This window comes from Pteropus medius, unplaced genomic scaffold, assembly GCF_902729225.1.
Source record: "Pteropus medius unplaced genomic scaffold, Ma_sr-lr_union100, whole genome shotgun sequence".
NCBI classification, from domain to species: Eukaryota; Metazoa; Chordata; class Mammalia; order Chiroptera; family Pteropodidae; genus Pteropus; species Pteropus medius.
The window spans coordinates 1,377,536-1,395,850 of record NW_024354550.1 but is presented as its reverse complement, the minus strand read 5'-3'; the positions used below and the strand labels follow the sequence as shown (position 1 = coordinate 1,395,850).

Sequence of the window (18,315 nt, the reverse complement as noted above, 5' to 3'; positions counted from 1 at the left end):
ACTGTGTATGGTACCAGGTGGGTAATGGACTTATTAGGGGGACCACTTTGTAAGTTATATAAATGTCTAATCATTATGCTGTACACCCGAAACTATAATATTGAATGTCAACTGTAACTGAAAAATTAAAAATAAATAAATATGCTCTGACTCTGAAAAAAAAACCAATATGGGATTTAGTGAAATATTTTCCAAGCTTTTAATGTATGTATGTAAATATATCACCAATTTCACCATTTATTTTAACACCTTACTGTACTGATATCTTTGGCTTTAAAAGAAACTTCATAGTGCAGCCTGAGAAGGGCTCTGGATACCTAGTTTTACTTCCACAAACTTGTTGTACTTTGACAAGTTAATAAACTTCTTTTGTCTATGTTTCCTCATCTTTGAAACTGGGGTAAAGATCTGTTCCTATCTATCTCACAAGTGTCTAATTAAATATGGAGTATAAAAGTGTTCAGCATATTTCTGTATATTATTTCTTACTAGTCCAAAAATCAATAAAAAGACTAGTAGTCATTAAACATTTGTGAATAGAATTTAAATCTGCGCCATTCCTCAGTTACAGCATTTCAGAGTGAGAAAGCAATGAGAAATGTGACAAACTTCTTAAGATGTCTGTTTTTGGGCAACTAAATATTACTTTCATTATATAATTCCCATGTAGTTCTTTCAATAATACATCTGATTTTCATTTAAATTTCTCACCTTCTTTAGGTTCTTGATTTTTTTGTCCACCTCAGGGTTTCCAGAAATTGACTGAGAGAGAGTATTTCTTGCTGAGCTCTGTGCGGCAGGAGTAGGTGCCAAATTTGGTGGGCTCTTGTCACCTCTTGCTTCCTACAGGAAATATTTTCAAAAATTCAATTTTCTAAAATGAAAACACTAAAGTATTTCAACCAAAATGGCCTGGGTATATAAAATGCAGAAACCAAAATGTGAGTCTATCTTTTCTACTACATTTTACATAAAGATAGGATCTGAACTGAAGGTTTCATAATGTATGCTACGTTGTCCAATAATAAGTACAATGCAGCTTAAAAAAAATCACAGTATAATGATATACCCAAAAGATTTTTACTATGCAATTGTCATAGGGAACACTGTGCTAGACCTAGAATTTAAAGTAACATAACAATAAGATTTTAAAAATATTTATTATGTTAGTAACATAATAAAATGACAAATGAAAAGAAATAAAATAACCTAGTAGAGAAAACCAGGTTTCTGTATCAGCCAACAAGCATTCAAAATTTCTGGATATTTTGTGAGATGCCACTATATGGATGTTTTGGAAATGTAAGAGGGCTTTTCTTATTAAGGTATTTGAAGTTTACTCTTGTGATGTCCTCTAAAAGTATAATGAGTATGTATGATCGAGTATGTATAATAGATAATGCTACAGGATAAATCCTATAGAGCTTTATTTATAATCAGATCAATTCAGCACTGCAACAAAGTGCCATGGAAAACTTTTTCCCCTTGAAAGAGATACTATATTAATAACTCTCAATGTGATCTGACCTCTGATGACCTTTCAAGGCTCATCCCTCCTAACCAAGGAACCACTGATTCTGAACCATTTTTATTTCCCCTAAGGTGATGCGAACTCTTGTTTTCCAGCCTTTGTATTTCCCTCTCTTGTTTACTGTTCTTTTTGCCTAGAGCACCTTCAGGTCATCTCATGACCCTACTTTATCCTTAGGCCTCCTAGCAAATTCTCCACCTTCAGGTCATCTCACTGACCCTACTTTATCCTTAGGCTTCCTAGCAAATTCTCCATCTCCCAAGTGATCAGATTAGTCGCACATGTGGTATGTATCTCTATTGCAACTATTCCCCATTAGACTGTACCTGAGGTTTCCTTGTTCACTCTTCTACTTGTGCCCCCAACATAATATGTGCTTTATTGCACATGCTAAATAAATTAAAGAGCAAAAAAAAAAAAAAGACTCTCCTTTTGTAATTATGACAAGATGTATGTTTTGACAAGAGGAGGGAAAAGTTATTTAAGTCTTTATTGGCTTCAAGGTAGGGTTTCTACTTCTTCATAGAGTTCCCAGTGGAATACATAGAACCCCAAGAATTCAAAACCTCTTACTCAGAGTTCTGCATGGAATACTCTGAATTCCCAAAGCATCCCAGAGGGGAAATGGAAAAGATATCACTTCTAAATCTCTAAATCTAAAAATGTCTGTCTGAGAGTTTTTAGACAGGACAAAATTAAGAACCACTTTTACTTTTTAAAGTCATGTTGGCTGTACTTTTGTTGTACACTCCAATACAACAAATGTAAATTTGTTACTATCTATGTGCAAATATAATACTAAGCACTTTAACAGAGTATTCAGAAAGAAACGATTTTGTTTCTACTCTTAGGGAGACTGTAAGTTCTAATAACATGCAGTTTGGTGTTTTTCATAATAAAAAAATTAAAGAAGAGTGGATAAAAGAAGAGATAGTTTGCCTATCAAAATTCACTTCCGACATCAGAGAAAAATTTTTTAAATTTAATTGTTTGTAAGTTGAGAATACTTTTCTACTAGAAAGGTTAATGTCATAAATGTAAAAAACTATTAAAGTAAAATATGAAATTTAATTTTCTATTATATTTTAAATAGCCAAGAATAAGTTAAAATATCTGCATTATTATACTTAAATTCTGGTCATTCTGAGAAAGGAAACATACACTGTAAGTTTGAATTTTTAGTTTCAATTCTTTTTGGTACAGTTGACAAGCTTATAAGACAAGCTTATAAAACCATCACCGGTACTCAGATTACATACCTCTGACTCCTTTGGTTACTTAATTAGGAGTCAGGGCTGAGAAAGTATGGCCAGAGAGAGATACTGTCACAGACCATTTACTGTTGTTCTATAGCACAGCCATAACTTTTACTAACTCCGGCCCAGTATTCATCTCAAAATGAATACTGAAAGGATTCTCTTCCAAGTAGAAAACTTTTGCCATCACTGGGAAAACATGCAAAGCGCAACTCCATAAACGATAGATTAGTAGTGTCATCTTTAGAAAATAATACATGTGGGTGATTTCTGGTGTGGGTGGGTGGGGTGGGGTGGTGGTGTTTTTGTAATTATTATGTTTTAAATTAATAGCACTGATTGTTTTTTCAAAAGAAGAATGAGGGTTCTCTTTAAGAAAGTCTAAATTTTTTTATCCCTGATTTAGACTTTATTTAATTTTTGAATTAAAAATTATTGGGTGACATTAATAAAATCAAATAAGTTTCAAGTGCACAATTCAACAGTATGTCGTATATATATTGCATTGTGTGTTCACCACCAAAAGTTAGATTTCATTCCGCCAAATATTAGATCCCTTTTACCCCTATCTACCTTCCCTCTGGTAACCACTAACCCACAGTCCATGTCCATGAGTCTCTGTTTGTCATGTTCGTTTGTTGCTTTCAGTTTTATATCCCACATGAGTGAAATCGTATGGTTTTCAACTTTTCTGTCTGCCTTATTTTGCTTGTAGCATGATTATCTCAAGATCTATCGATGTTGTCGCAAATGACAGTATTTTATCTTTTCTTATGGCTAATATTCCATTACATATATGTACCACATCTTTTTATCCCATCATCTATCATAGGACATTTTGGTTGCTTCCATGTCCTGGCCACCATGCATAATGCTGCTATGAACATTGGTGTGCAAGTATCTTTTCGGACATGGGTTTTCAAGTCTTTGGGGTGAATACCCAGTAGAGAGATTGCCGGATCACATGGTAGATCAATTCTTAGTTTTTTGAGGAACCTCCAATTTGCAGTCCCACCAGCTGTGCATTAGGATTCGTTTTGGCTCACAACCTCTCCAACACTTTTTATTACTTGTCCTGTTGATGATGGCCATTCTAACAGGTGTGAGGTGGTATCTCTTTGTAGTTTTGATTTGCATTTCCCTAATAGCAGGTGAAGCTGAGCAGCCTTTCATATATCTGTTGGCCACTTTATTGTCTTCTTGGGAGAAGTGACTGTTCGGGTCCTCTGTCCACTTTTTAATTGGATTTTTTTTTTTTTTATTGTTGAGTTGTATCGGTTCTTTATATATTTTGGATAGTAGTCCCTATCGGAGGTGTTGTTTGCAAATATATTCTCCCATTTGGATGGTTCTTTCTTTGCCTTGTTGATGGTATCTTTTGTTGTGCAGAAGCTTTTTAGTTTGATGTAGTCCCATTCATTTATTTTTGCTTTTACTTCCCTTGCCTTTGAGGTCAAATTCATAAAATCCTCTTTAAGTCCAAGGTCCTTGAGTTTAGTTCTTATGTTTTCTTCTATGCAATTTATTGTTACAGGTCTTATATTTAGTTCCTTAATCCATTTTGAGTTAATTTTGGTGTGTAGTGATAGACAACAGTCTAGTTGCATTCTTTTGCAGGTGGCTTTCCAGTTTTCCCAGCACCATTTATTGAAGAGACTTTCCTTTTTCCATTGTATGGTTTGGGCTTTGGTGAAAATTATGTGCCCATATAAACATTGGTTTACTTCTAGACCCTCAAATCTGTTCCATTGGTTTGTGTTTCTATTTTTCTGCCTATACCACGCTGTTTCAATTATTTTTGCTTTGTAGTATAGTTGAAATCAGGCAGTGATACCTTCGGCCTTGTTCTTTTTTCTCAGGATGGCTTTGGCTGTTCCCGGTCTTTTGTGCTTCTACACAAATTTGATGGCTTTTGTTCTATTTCTTTAAAAAATGCCAGTGGGATTTTGATGGGGATGGCATTAAATCTGTATAATGCTTTAGGTAATAAGGTCATAAACTCAGTTGATTCTTCCAATGCAAGAACAAGGAAGATCTTCCCATTTCTTTGTGTATCTTCAATTTCTTTTAAAAATGTCTTATAGTTTTCACTGTATAGGTCCTTCACATGTTTCGTTAGGTTTATTCTTAGGTATTTTATTCTTTTTTTGCAGCAATTGCAAAAGGAATTTTTTTTTTCATTTCTTTTTCTGAAAATTCATGGATTTTTGAACATTGATTTTGTATCTTCAAACTTTACTGTATTTATTATTTCTAATAGTTTTTTAGTACAGTCTTTAGGGTTTTCTATACAAAGAATCATGTTATCTGCAAAAAGTAACAATTCATTCCCTATTTGACTGCTTTTCATTTATTTCTCTTGCCTGACTGGTCTAGCTAGGACTTTCAATACTATATTGAATAACAGAGGTGGTAGCCAACAGCCTTGTCCGGTTTCTGATCTTAGAGGGAAGGTTTTTAGTTTTTCACCATTAAGTAAGCTGAGGATTTGTCATATATGGCCTTTATTATGTTGAGGTACTTTCCTTCTATACCCATTTTATTAAGTGTTTTAATCATAAATGGATGTTGTATCTTGTCAAACGTTTTTTCTGCATCTATTGGACTTGATCCTATTTTTAGTCTTTATTTTGTTTATATGGTATACCATATTAATTTATTTGCATATGTTGAACCATCCCTGTGCCCCTGGGATGAAGCCCACTTGATCATGTGTATAATCTTTTGAATGTGTTGTTGTATTCAATTTGTTAGCATTTTATTTAGGATTTTTGCATCTGTGTTCATGAGATATTGGTCTATAGTTTTTTTTCATTTTTTTGTGTTATCTTTACCAGGTTTTGGTATCAGAGTCATAATGGCCTCATAAAATGAGTTAGGAAGTATTGCTTCTTCTTCGATTTTTTTGGAAGAGTTTGAGGAGAGTAGGTAATTAAATTTTCTTTGAATGTTTAGTAGAATTTGCTGGTGAAGCCATCTAGTCCTGGACTTTTACTTTTTCGTAGGTTTTTGATGATCGTTTCCATTTCCATACTACTGATTGGTCTATTTAGATTTTCCAGTTCTTCTTGATTCAGTCTAAGAAGACTGTATGTTTCTAAGAACTTGTCCATTTTTTCCAAGATTATCAAATTTGGTGTTGTATAATTTCTCATAGTATTTTTGTATTATCCTTTGTATTTCAGTGATATTTAAAGCTATTTAAAGATATTTCTGGAGATAAACTATATTAACTACAAAAGAATATGCTGATATTTTAAGCCCAGATTTTTAGTAGAATATGTTTGCATATGCAATTCTATACGTTAAAACAATTACTTGCTTACCGAAACACATAAGCAAGCTAGAACAGTCAAAATTCAAGCATTACCAGCAAGATTGCATTGCTTGATTCTCAAATATGTAGTCACCACGGCTTCACTAACCAGATAGTCTCAGTCCAGCTGATCTCACTATCACTATATAAGCCATACAATTTGTCAATTATAATGATGTGGTTTGTCAACTACAAAAATTATGTAAAATACCATTTTAGATCAACTACCTTGTTGGGTACTTTTGGTGTTTAGATTCCAAATTGAATAATTTCCTATAGTAACATAATATTGATTGATAAAATGACTTTACAGTCATGTAGTTTCTGATCTCTCTTAACGAACACAAGTTTTCTATAAAGCAAACTATACCACTTCACGAAGTCTCCATTAAAAAGGTCTACAGCAAATAACATACATCATAATCCCATTAGGGTTTCAGGTTTTAAGGTCAGATCCAGTTTCCTTGATTCCTTATGATACACATAGGAAATACTTAAAAATCCATAAGCAAACACAAAACAAAGACATTCTGACAAAGTCTAACTCCAACTACATTTTATAACATTATCAGTCAAGTCTTCAGAACTATAAAACTTTAAGGCTTAAAGCTAATTTAACAGCTTTTGTTTGTTCTGTTTTGAAAAGATCAATGCCCCAAATACCTGCTTTGCAGCTTTCTTAGCCTCATGTTTCCTTTGATTTTTAAGGGCTGTTTTTGATAACGGCTTATCATTTCCTGGTTGTGGTTTCATATTCTGAGGTGGTTCTTCCTCATGCTATGGAAAATGTAAAATAAACAATTTTGAAATAGAGTCCATGTTTTTAAAAACATATACAACAAATTATACAATTTTGCTAATATAGGATAAACTTATTTTAAATCAAATTTATTTTAAGATCACCGGCAAAGAATATTTCAAAACTCAGATTAGTAGTAGGTACACTCCAACTGCCAGGATGGACTTAATGAGGATCTTCCGATTAGCTAATGGGAAATGGCAAGTAAAAGCCAGCAAAATTTACTTTAGTTTTGTTTAGCCAATATTTTTCTTAGTACTACTACTGACACATGACTCCAAAAATAGCTTTTTCTGCAACCTTTTTGGATCTGACTACTGCCAACCGAAACCTTGTTCCCTCATTTGTTTTCTTTGCAGAAAGAATTATTCACTAGATCTTAATTTGCAAACTTGGAAGTTAAAAAATTAAAAATAAAAGCAAATAGAAAAACTAAACCAGACCGTAAGAAAACATCAAATAGGAAGGGTTAACTGCATAATTATAAATCCAGGATTAACACGATAAAGAGGCCTACAAAAAACTAACTTGTCAGACTATTCAACAAAAATAGACAATCATTTCCATCATTGGATAACCATCTATCAATTTTCTACAACAGAAAGAGGGTGAATTAAGTACAGAATCAATGAGGATCTACTGTATAACATGGTGACTATAATTGATAACACTGTATTATATAAGCGAAATTTGATGAGTAGAACACAAATGTTCTCATCCTCAACTCCCAAATTATCTACTTATTGATTCATTCTATCTTGCTATTGTGTTAGTGTTAACTGTCTTAGACTCTCCTATACTTAACACATCAAATACAACACAGATCTCATATTAAAACGACTATGAGGAAATGGGCAGGGCTAAAACATTTAAGATACAGAGGAATAAATAAGAAACCATAAAGTGACTTTATCTGAGCAGCTGCATTAACTATTTGAGATCATCAAAGTTCTATGTGTGTACATGTCCTACTTGAAGCAACTGGAATATATAAGAACCCACATTTGTAGAATAGACAAATTTGGAGTGCAAGCCTCTTTCACCTTTTTTATGCCCACTGCATACAATATTAGTTAAGATATAATATTTGCTGAACATTTGTATTACACATCGAAATTCTTTCCATAGTGGGCTCCACGACAGTACCTTGCTTTGGCTGAAAGCCAAAAAATTTCAAAAAATGGCAAAGCAATTAAAAATGACGTAAGAAAGGATGAGTTACAAATCTCTTCCATACTATGGGCATCATATGGCCATGTACAGACTTTCATTTTCGATAAAAAACAAAACAAAACAAAAGCCACTGCTACTACAGAACATAAGTTTTTCTTGCTTTAGTACTAGGTGACCATTGTACACAAGTTCATCCTTATTAATAAAATTTGTTTCTTCAATTATATCAATTATTATGGAACTGTTGTGATAAACACATAATAAAAGTGAAGGTTTTCTGAAAAGCCAAGAAATACTTCTTTAAGTATAATTTACATATGGATTTTTACTTATAAAAAAAGTAATTTTTTTCTTTAAAGGGAAAACCCCTTCTTTTTTCCTCCCTTCTATTATGTAACTCCTCTCCTTTGTGAAGTTATAGACTAGAATGTCTTTGTTTCTAGTATTTGACAGTACTTTCTTTGTCATTTACCTAATTTCTGGAATTAGATACAAACAAAAATCTCATTAGTGGTTACAACTAAAATGATTTGTTAGGATTGTATAACCACCATGTCACATACAAAAGCAGAAATTTAGTGGAAATCTTTTTCTTCCCCCCTCTTTAATTCCCCTCCCCACCCCCCACTTCCACTCCTGACCTATGGATGTTGCTGTTTCCCCTTAAGAACTGAATCTCTGAAGGCGAGGCGTCTCCTTCCATGTGCTTGTGGTGTGCGCCCGGGGCCTGGCACACCCAGGGTATGGTCTATGGCTCTACTTGGGGTGCAAACCCAGGACCTTCTGTGTGTGAAGCAGACATGCTAACCACTACACTATGGAGCCATCCCTCGTGGAAATCTTAAATGTTAAAAAATGTTGGTTTTAACAAGTTCTTACCTGGTTTTATCATTATTTTCAAATTATTATCTTTCTATATTAATGTCTCTACCTCTCTCCACCAAAACAAACTAGTTTTATGGCTAGAGGATAACAATATACACCAATTCAGAATTTCTTCCTCTTGTGCTATCTTACACAGATTCAGAAAGCAGGCTAGGTTAAAGTTACTTCTGATTTTACCTTAGGTAAGGAAAATCTCAATATATATATATAGGACAAATCTAAAGACTTACAATATACTTTATTTTCTCATCTAATACAATCAGGGCTTAATTTTTAATATGTTATATGTATATTTGCAAAATAACAATACAATGAAAATGTTTAAACATTTCAATGAAGTCAAGAAGTTAAAGACCATTGCTACATTTTATGAAGAAGAAAGGTTGTTCCTTTGTTTTTGTTTCTGAGAGGGTTAGGAGTGGCACAAGGGAAGCATAAGAATATTTGTTCTTTGAAAAAGTATTTACTTCCCTGAGTGCCTAATAATTAAGTAACTATATATCTTGTTTACTTGGAACAGTCCCAGTTTATGCCCATTATACCATCACTTTTCTAATAATAGACTTATAGAGCAACTTTATTCCTTAACATCATCACAGAAATTCAGATCATTTATAAAACTTTCTCCTGAGCTCTGAAATTACAACATTTTAAAGCAGATAAGAATCTGACCAATACTCTGGTCATAACTTTACAACAGAGGTGGAAACTGATGGCTTGAGGAAAACAAATGTGTTTTGTTTGAGCAGGAGTGTTTTAGAAATTAAGAAATTTCACATAAGCATCCAGACTTGTTTTGTCTTGAAAAAGCAAGTATTTTGGCAAGCTGGGCCTAAAATCTCCTATGGAAATAATCAACTACTGTTGTGCAGTTGCTATGGCCTATAAAGAGGGCATGATCTCTCCCATTCACCATTCTCTCCTGGTCACCATTGCCTTGCATTATCAGCCTAGCCTGACAGGCATTTGAATTTGAGCCCACAAGCTACAATGCCAGTATGTCATACTCAGGTCTATCTTTCCCAGAGATGCAGTATGTGATTTGTTTTAAATTAACCATTTTGTAAACTAGCAATATGAGCTGCTCGCCATTTTCAGCAACAGGTTCTCCATGGATTCTACCCTAGACTTTATATTCTAATCAGGTACTAAGTAACAAGAACATGCATGTGAAAAAGATCCAGAGAACTCCACACACTGAAAAGCCTTTTCTTACCAAAGTAGTAAAACTGTACTTACCAGTTTAGAATTGGTGTTTGGTTTATTTCTTAAAGCTGGGGGTCTATAAGCTGTTGCAGCTTTCGGTTCTTCATTGGGTACATCACTTGGAACTGCTTGGTAGGTTATTGTTTTTGTTGGAAATATTCCATCTAAAAATGGCTGCCAAGAAACCTGCCATAATTCTGCATTTGATGGCACATCATACTTGTGCAAGACAGAGCCAGTATAATGCCAAATCTTAAACCCATTATTAACACGTAATCTGGGAGCACACGTGGCTGTCAGAATATGCTCGCCATCTGGGCACCAAGCAAAATATGTAGAATCGGAGGCCACTGGTTTTGAAATAAGTTTGTAGTTTTTAACATCCCACACTTCCATTTGTCCCCTCAGATTTCCAAATCCAGCTAGTACTAATATATGCCCATGAGGGCTATAGTAGGCTGCATTACGAGGACCAGTTCCAAAGTCAAACACAGGATCACATTTCAAGTTGAAAATTGTTGCTTTGGCAGGCATAAAACCATAAACAGCACAAAACTCAGTAGAACTAGAATTCCAAACTACATCATAAATTGGGCCATTTTTTGCTAGAAAAAGAATACGAAACCTAAATTAGCAAAAGAATTATATAATATTTATTAGCACAAATTATAATTACAAAATACTCAAACACATCAAACAATAAAAATAACCACAAAAATAATCCAAAAATTTCATGGTAGATTAAAATTATTTATATGATATATTACGGAGATAAATATGTAATCATAAATTTATTTAAGAACCCCTAATGAACCTTAATTTTTTTGTATTAAAGGTATTTATTTTTTAATTTTTACTTTTCAATTAGAATTAACATTCAATATTATTTTATATGAATCTTAACTTCTTTCACATTTTGGCAATGTGGGCTCGTAACAGCATAAGTTACTATTAACAAACTAGTTTTTATTGAAAGAGGTAGTAATATATGCACATAATAATAAAAATATAAACTATATAAAAAGACATGCCACAAGAATAAGTCCCTCTGCACAAAGGCAACCCTCTGTTATATTTCTTGCATATCCTCTCAGAATGTTTTTGTTGAAATTAAACATCTCTCTCTTAAACACATACACACACACAAAAAAAACCCCAAAGTTCTAAACCTTTGCTGTTTCATTTAACATTCTGGCTTGGAGATTTTTCTATACAAGCACATAGAGATCAGCTTGATTCTTTTTCAGTTGCACTGTATTCCATTATAAATCTTGCTGCATATACGCCACTGAGTGTTCTGCATCTGTAGGAGTGAAACTGCCTGCTCAAAGGTGCACATATTTACTTGATAACATACCATCAAAATGTCCTTCAAAGAAGTCGTACCAATTTACACTATCAATAGTTTTTGTTTTCTGGCTTTATTGAAATATAACAGACAATTAGTTGCTCGTATTTACATTGTACAAGTCAATGAGTTTTTTCAATTATAGTTGGCATACAATAATATATTAGTTTCACTTGTACAACATAGTGATTAGAGATATATAACCCACAGTGATCACCCTGCTAAATCTAGTGATCGCCCTTCTTCCCCCTTACACATTTATTACATTATTATTTTCCTTATGCTACACTTTAGATCTCCATGTCTATTTTGTAACTATCCATTTGTACTTTCTTAATCCCTTTGCCCTTTTCCACCATCCCCCCAAACCCCCTCCCATTTAGTAGCCCTCAAAAAAACTCTATGAGTTCACTTCCGTTTTTGTTACTGTTTTTTAGATTCCACATGTACATGAAATCATTCGATATTTGTCTTTCTCTGACTAAATTCATTCAGTGTAATACCTTCTAGGTACATCAAGGCAATATCTTTTTCCATCCCTTTCCTTTTAGTCTGTGTGTATCTTTTCATATGAAGTGAGTCTCCCATAGGCAGCATATGTACGGGTCTTATTTTCTTATCAATTTAGCCACCCTATCTTTTGGCTGGAGCACTTAATTCTTTTCCATTTGAGGTACTTGTTGATAAATATGTAGTTATTATCATTCTTTATTCATGTTTTTGATACATGTTTTTTCTTAAAGAAGTCTCTCTAACATTTCCTGTACTACTGGCTTGATGTTGATAAATTCCTTTAGCTTATTTTTTGTCTGGGAAGCTCTTTATCTGTCCTTTGACTCTAAATGACAGCTTTGCTAGAAAAAGAATTCTTGGTCGTAAATCCTGGGTTTTCATCATGTTGAATATTTTGTGCCAAATCCTTCTGTCCTGCATAGTTTCTTTTGAGAAATCAGCTGTCAGTCTTACGGATGCTCCCTTGTAGGTAACTAATTGCTTTTCTCTTGCTGCTTTTAAGATTCTCTATTTGAATTTAACTTTTGGCATTTCAATTATGTGTTTTGGTGTCTCTAATGGAAACAATCAGCTACTGCTGTGTAGTTGTTATGGCCTTTAAAGAGGGCATGAACCCTCTTTGGGTTCATCTTTTCTGAAACTCTGAGCTTCCTAGGGTTTTATGTCTATTTCCTTCACTAAGGGAAGTTTTCCATCATTATTTCTTCAAATAGCTCTTCAACTTCTTGTTCCCCTTCAGGTACCCCTATTAACCACATGTTTTTACATTTAATTGTATCCCATAGGCTCCTTAAATTATTATTATTGTCTTAGCTTCTTTTCTCTTGCCATTCTGATTGGGTGTCCTGGGCTTCTTCATCCTCTATATCAGTGGTTCGATCCTCTTCTTCATTCATTCTATTAATTCCAATATACTCTTTACCTCAGATAATGTGTTCTTCATTTCTGACTGGTTCCCTTTGATAATTTCCATTTCCATTTTTATGTTTTTTTTTTTTAATTTCTTTGTTGAAGTTCTCACTGAATTTATCTACACTTCCCATAAGTTCTTTGAGCATCTTTATAATCAGTGTTTTGAACTCTGCATTTGTTTGATTGCTTGACTCCATTGTTTCTGGATCTCTGTTCTGTTCCGTCATATGGTTTCTGCTTGCCTTCCCATTTTGGCTGCTTTTCTGTGTTTGTTTCTATGTACTAAGCAAAGCTCCTAAGTCTCTTGGTCTTATTAGTGCAACTTTGTGTATTAGGTGTCCAGTGGCACAGTCCTGAGAGGGGTTCAGCTGCAGGCCAAATTTAGCCCCAGCCTGTGCCTCTCTGGGGCCACCTGTTAAGATTTAGCAAGCAATCCACAGATGCTGTACTTATAGTTGCTTCAAAAGGCCACACCAGAAACCAAGGCCAGTTCCCACCAGTGTGAATCTAGGCGCTGCTCAGTAAGGAGCACCTGATGTGGCTTGGGTGGTGCCACGAGTGAGAGGAGGCAGAGTTTTAGGGAATCTTTTGGGCAACCTCTGTTATCCAGTTTAATGTGTCTCTGCTATGACTGCACTGAGTCCACGCACTGGGAGGGAGTAGGGCTCAAGAGAAGAACAATGGATACTGCCAGCACTTCTGCAAGAAAGCAAGCCTTGCTGCAGCCCTCACGTAGACAACTCAATGTTGCCTTGTAAGTCCCTGCGTAGTCGAACCGACACTGGTGCACAGAGCAAGCAGGTCCATCACCGCAAAAATCTGCTTGCAGACACGGCTCCTTTAAGAGGTATCTGCAGCTGTTGCTGCTGCCTCCTCTGTCCCATTCAGCTGCTCCGGACAGGGAGCCTTGCGTCTTCACCTGGTCCTACCATCTGCCATTGCAGGGTGATTTCTTAGATTTCTCCCTAGTTATATGGCTTGTTCATCTAGATCCCAGGCAATTTTTCCTTGCTATTTGCTCCTTGTTTCGTCAAAACTTTGATTTGTTTGCCAGAGAAATGAACAGAGCCTCTATCATCTACGCCATTTTTCCCCCTCCCTAAATCTATACACTTTGATCAGTTATACTGACTAGGTCTTTCAGTATGTTAAGTAATAGTGAAAAGGGGAATCATCCTTGTTTTGTTTCCGACTTCAATGGAATACATAGTTTTTTATAAGGAAAGTTCTTATTTTTACATGTTCAATTCAAAATGAAATAATTAGGGAGCTGCTTGAATTTAAAACTGTATTATTTTAGTTACTTTAGCTCATCCAAATAAAAGATTAAGTGCTAACATTCTTCAGTTCTAAAGATAGTGCTAAATTGAATAAATCAATGTACTCTCCTAATAAATAAGACCCAAAGGAGCTACTACAATGGAATTACCTCACTCAACATGCTCCCTAATAAAGGGTTAGCATAACTAAATTAACTAATTGGATTCTGTCAAAATAAGGTATTTTTAAAGATGATTTAAGTTTCTTAATTAAAAGGAATTTTATCTTAAAGGTTATAAAATATATGAAGTTTATCACTTGAACAAGAATTTAGATAACATCATCTTTATGGCATAGTATTTCTTATTATCACTGTTTTTATCAAAGGAAGATTGCTGAAATACTCACGTAATTGTACTACCGCACTTTCTCCATTGGTTGCAATGTAATGCAGGGTTTGTTCCCCATAGTAGGAAGCTCCTGTCTTGTCAACATCTGTACTAGCTATTACCAATACAGCAGTAGCTAGAACAGTAAAAACTTTAATTAGATTTAATATACAAATGAATCTAATGGTGATAAAAAAAATATTAAAAAATGTAAGACTCATAAATTTTCATTAAATAAGCATTTTGTTCTATACACACAGGATTATAAGTCTAAATCAATATGTGATAAACAAAATGAGAAAATACATTTATCATACCTTTTTTATTCCATAGCATTGTAACCTTATCAGCCTTAAAGAAACTTTTATTGGCTAAAGCTGCATGAGGTCCATCAAAGTTGGGGTACTGATATAACCTAACAAATGAAGGTGCACCCTTACTTCCTGGAACATAGACAGCCACCTAAGATACACAAACATAAATCATTATTTAATTTTTTGAAACATATAAACCAAGATGAACATGTTTTACAGTCACTAAAGACTAAGAAAAGGTTTAATCTCAAAATATTACACATGAACAAAAATAGCAATTACCTTGTATGGTTGGGGTCCAGGTGATAACATAAAATCATTAAGTTTTTGCAAATGCAATTTATTTGCAATTGTATCTAAAAAAAAAGTAAATGGTGTTAGGTTAATAAGAGAAGCAACAGTGATATGTTTAATTCTGAATGCATTATAAAAGGTTTATGTAATTATACACTAATACTTCTCATTGTAATCTCACGTAGGTGAGGCAGAGCAACAGAGTGAAAAAAGCATGGCATTGAACAGACAGATCTACACTTGAATTCTTACTCAGTCATTTCTAGTTGTGTGATTTTGGGCAAGTAATAGGATTATACGCCTAACTCTCAGGGATTGATTTTTAAGACCACAGTGCTTGGCCCATAGTAGATATTCAATTAATGTCAGTTCTCTTCTCTTCAACTTATGAAATAAAGTAGTTTTAGAGCTCATTTGAGGAAAAAGATGACCTGCTAACTGTAGAATGTGGATATGAAAATTCTGTAACTAATCACATGATAATGATGATCACAACAAGAGTAACGATGGCTGATATTTATTGAATGCTAATTCTGTCAGGCAGTCAGAACTCATGTTATAAACAATACTGCTCCTCTAGTTAATGGGACCAAGAGCTATTCCTCTTTCTTTGTTCAAATTCAGAGATCAACAGCTGTAAAAAGTAGCATACAACATTGCCAAACTGGCAATCCCCTTCTTTTGGCATGCTCAAGAAGAGGCAAGTAAGATAAGTATGCAAGTGAATCCAAATTAATGGGGTAGTAATGAGTCTCAAAAGTGGGAAAATGAAGTGTATGGCTATAATGATTGTGTGAATAACGCTCAAAATCAGCCTGTGTACCATCTTTAGTACATGTAAATCAAGTTACCAATTCCTATTCTACTTTAATGTATTCAAAAGTGTACAGTCACTAATAGGATAGTCTAAAGATAAAAGAAACTGCAAAACTTTTTTAAAAATTATTTTCAGTAATCAAGTTATTGGTATTACTGCTGGTATTGCTATTCGAAGAATAGTGTGGTTAATGTGGAATAAAGCAAATGAATAATTATGTGAATGTGATATTCTCAAACTATCACCCCTGGTACCCCAGAATTCCAGAATTCCTGGTAATAGCAAAAGGAAATACAGATGTAAGATTAAAAAAAAAAAACAGGAATAAAGGGCCTAGAAACAATGATCAACACAGTAGCAATAAGAACCGCCTATACCCAAACTGTGGTCTCCAAATACTATTTCCCACTAAAAGAAACCAGAGTATCATGAAGAATTGGCTGATTCTAGGTAATATAGAAAATATATATGATAATCCTAGAACTCCTTGTCTTACCATATAGCAAAAAAGTCATTAAAGACTAATTGACCAAGGATGGGATAATTTGAAGATCAATAATAACTGCAATGGATTGACACATCACATATCCTTCAATTCATAGCTCATAAGGATGGGGGTGGGAACTAAGGAAACTAATTGGTTGCCGTAAAGATTGCTAGAGAAAGAACTCATTTATTAAAAGTGATAAAAGGAAAGAATATTTATCCTGCCTTTCTTATGTAAATGGCACCACTAGGTAACCAAATAGTAGACGGGGGAATTTCTTTACAGAAGTAGTACAGCTAATAAATGAAAAGAGAGGAGGGTAATCGGAGTATCACCAATTTGCAACCACTCATGAAATAATGGATCTAGGCATTGAACATTAATGTCAGCTAATCTTACAAAATTAAAGACACTAAGACAGTATGTGCTTCTTGATAAAAGAACTGAATATTGCCTTATAATGTAGTCATTTTCTCAAAAAAAAAGAACCTGAAGCTGACCAACTCTAGATCCAAATTAGCTACTTAAAGGAGATAGATGCACATGTTAAATTATAGGATGGGATACAACAGCCAAATTCAAATTGTGGGAAAATATACCAGACAAGTAACCTTGTTTACATAATAAACTGCAAGGGAAAAAAAAGATGGGGTGGGAACTTATAGCTAAAAGAAACTTAAGAGATATATCAGTCACTTGCAATGTGAGGAACCTTATTTGGATCCCAAGTTTAAAAAAATATATATAACATTTGCGATTATCAGAAATTTAAACACTAAACCAGCATTTTATAATCTCTGATAATAGTCTTTTGGCCAAGTTAAAAAAAATTAAGAGGTCTAACCTTCAGAGATACATACTGAAATATTTACAGGTCAAATTATATGATCTCTAGGATTTGCTATAGCAGAATAAGAGAGATGGAAGATGAATAGATGTATGGATGAAGTAGAATTGGCAATGGGTTGATGGTTATTAGGACTAGGTGTCTACTTTTATGTTTGAAATTCTACACAATGAAACATTTAAAAAATTTGCATCACAGACTTTCAGTAGTAAATAAATTCAGAAAGGTATTCAAATGTCTTAATTTAATAGAAACTATTAGAAAACTTATTATAAAAGAATATCTTTGTGTTATAAAATTTCACTAGCATTTTTATTTGTTATTCAAATGAATATATATAATTATTAATATATATGTTATATATTAATATAATATGTATTATATAGTACATATTGTTATATATATAATATGTACTATGTATAGTATACATGTTAATATACAGTAATACATTAATATTAATACATTAATGGTATTTTGGAGAACTCTAAGATGCCATATAAGGCAATAAAAACTATTATGTATTTATAGTAAATAATAATATAAATCTTTCCATACTTAAATTGTTGTTTTCAAAGAAGTGAACTTCATTGTTAACATTTCGAGCACAAACAGTTTCATCTTCTGACCAGGATGGACACCTACGTTGAAAAGAAAGAATATAAGAAAAATGGAGACAGAATGTTACATCACATGCTAACACGTTAAAACTTATGATATTGCTTACTATTTAAGGAAAAATATTTATAATATGATGTCAGTTACTAATAGTTTTAGTCACCATATGTAATACAAAAATATTGTTCATTTTTATTCAAAGACTAAATAAAAATCAAGTGTATTACATTCTTACATAGAAAATCCTTGAAGATGTAGGTTTTGGTTTGATAAGATATTTTCTAAACCAATACCAAAGAAACAAATATTATACAATGAAGATATTGAAATATTTTATAAATAATTAGTATTTT

The 18,315-nt window shown here is 33.5% G+C and overlaps 1 protein-coding gene across 4 annotated transcripts in view; it reads right to left on the bottom strand.

The window, feature by feature from the left end:
• EIF2A (eukaryotic translation initiation factor 2A) overlaps positions 1–18,315 on the bottom strand; it is a 35,070-nt gene that overhangs the window by 2,123 nt on the left and 14,632 nt on the right. For all 4 annotated transcript variants that reach the window (XM_039855147.1, XM_039855148.1, XM_039855149.1 and 1 more), the window contains 7 exons: positions 17,903–17,985; positions 15,185–15,258; positions 14,906–15,050; positions 14,608–14,724; positions 10,200–10,771; positions 6,767–6,880; positions 712–843 (listed from right to left, as the gene is read on the bottom strand). In XM_039855147.1, coding sequence (XP_039711081.1) covers positions 712–843; positions 6,767–6,880; positions 10,200–10,771; positions 14,608–14,724; positions 14,906–15,050; positions 15,185–15,258; positions 17,903–17,985 — 1,237 coding nt within the window. The remainder of the gene's footprint in view (positions 1–711; positions 844–6,766; positions 6,881–10,199; positions 10,772–14,607; positions 14,725–14,905; positions 15,051–15,184; positions 15,259–17,902; positions 17,986–18,315) is intronic.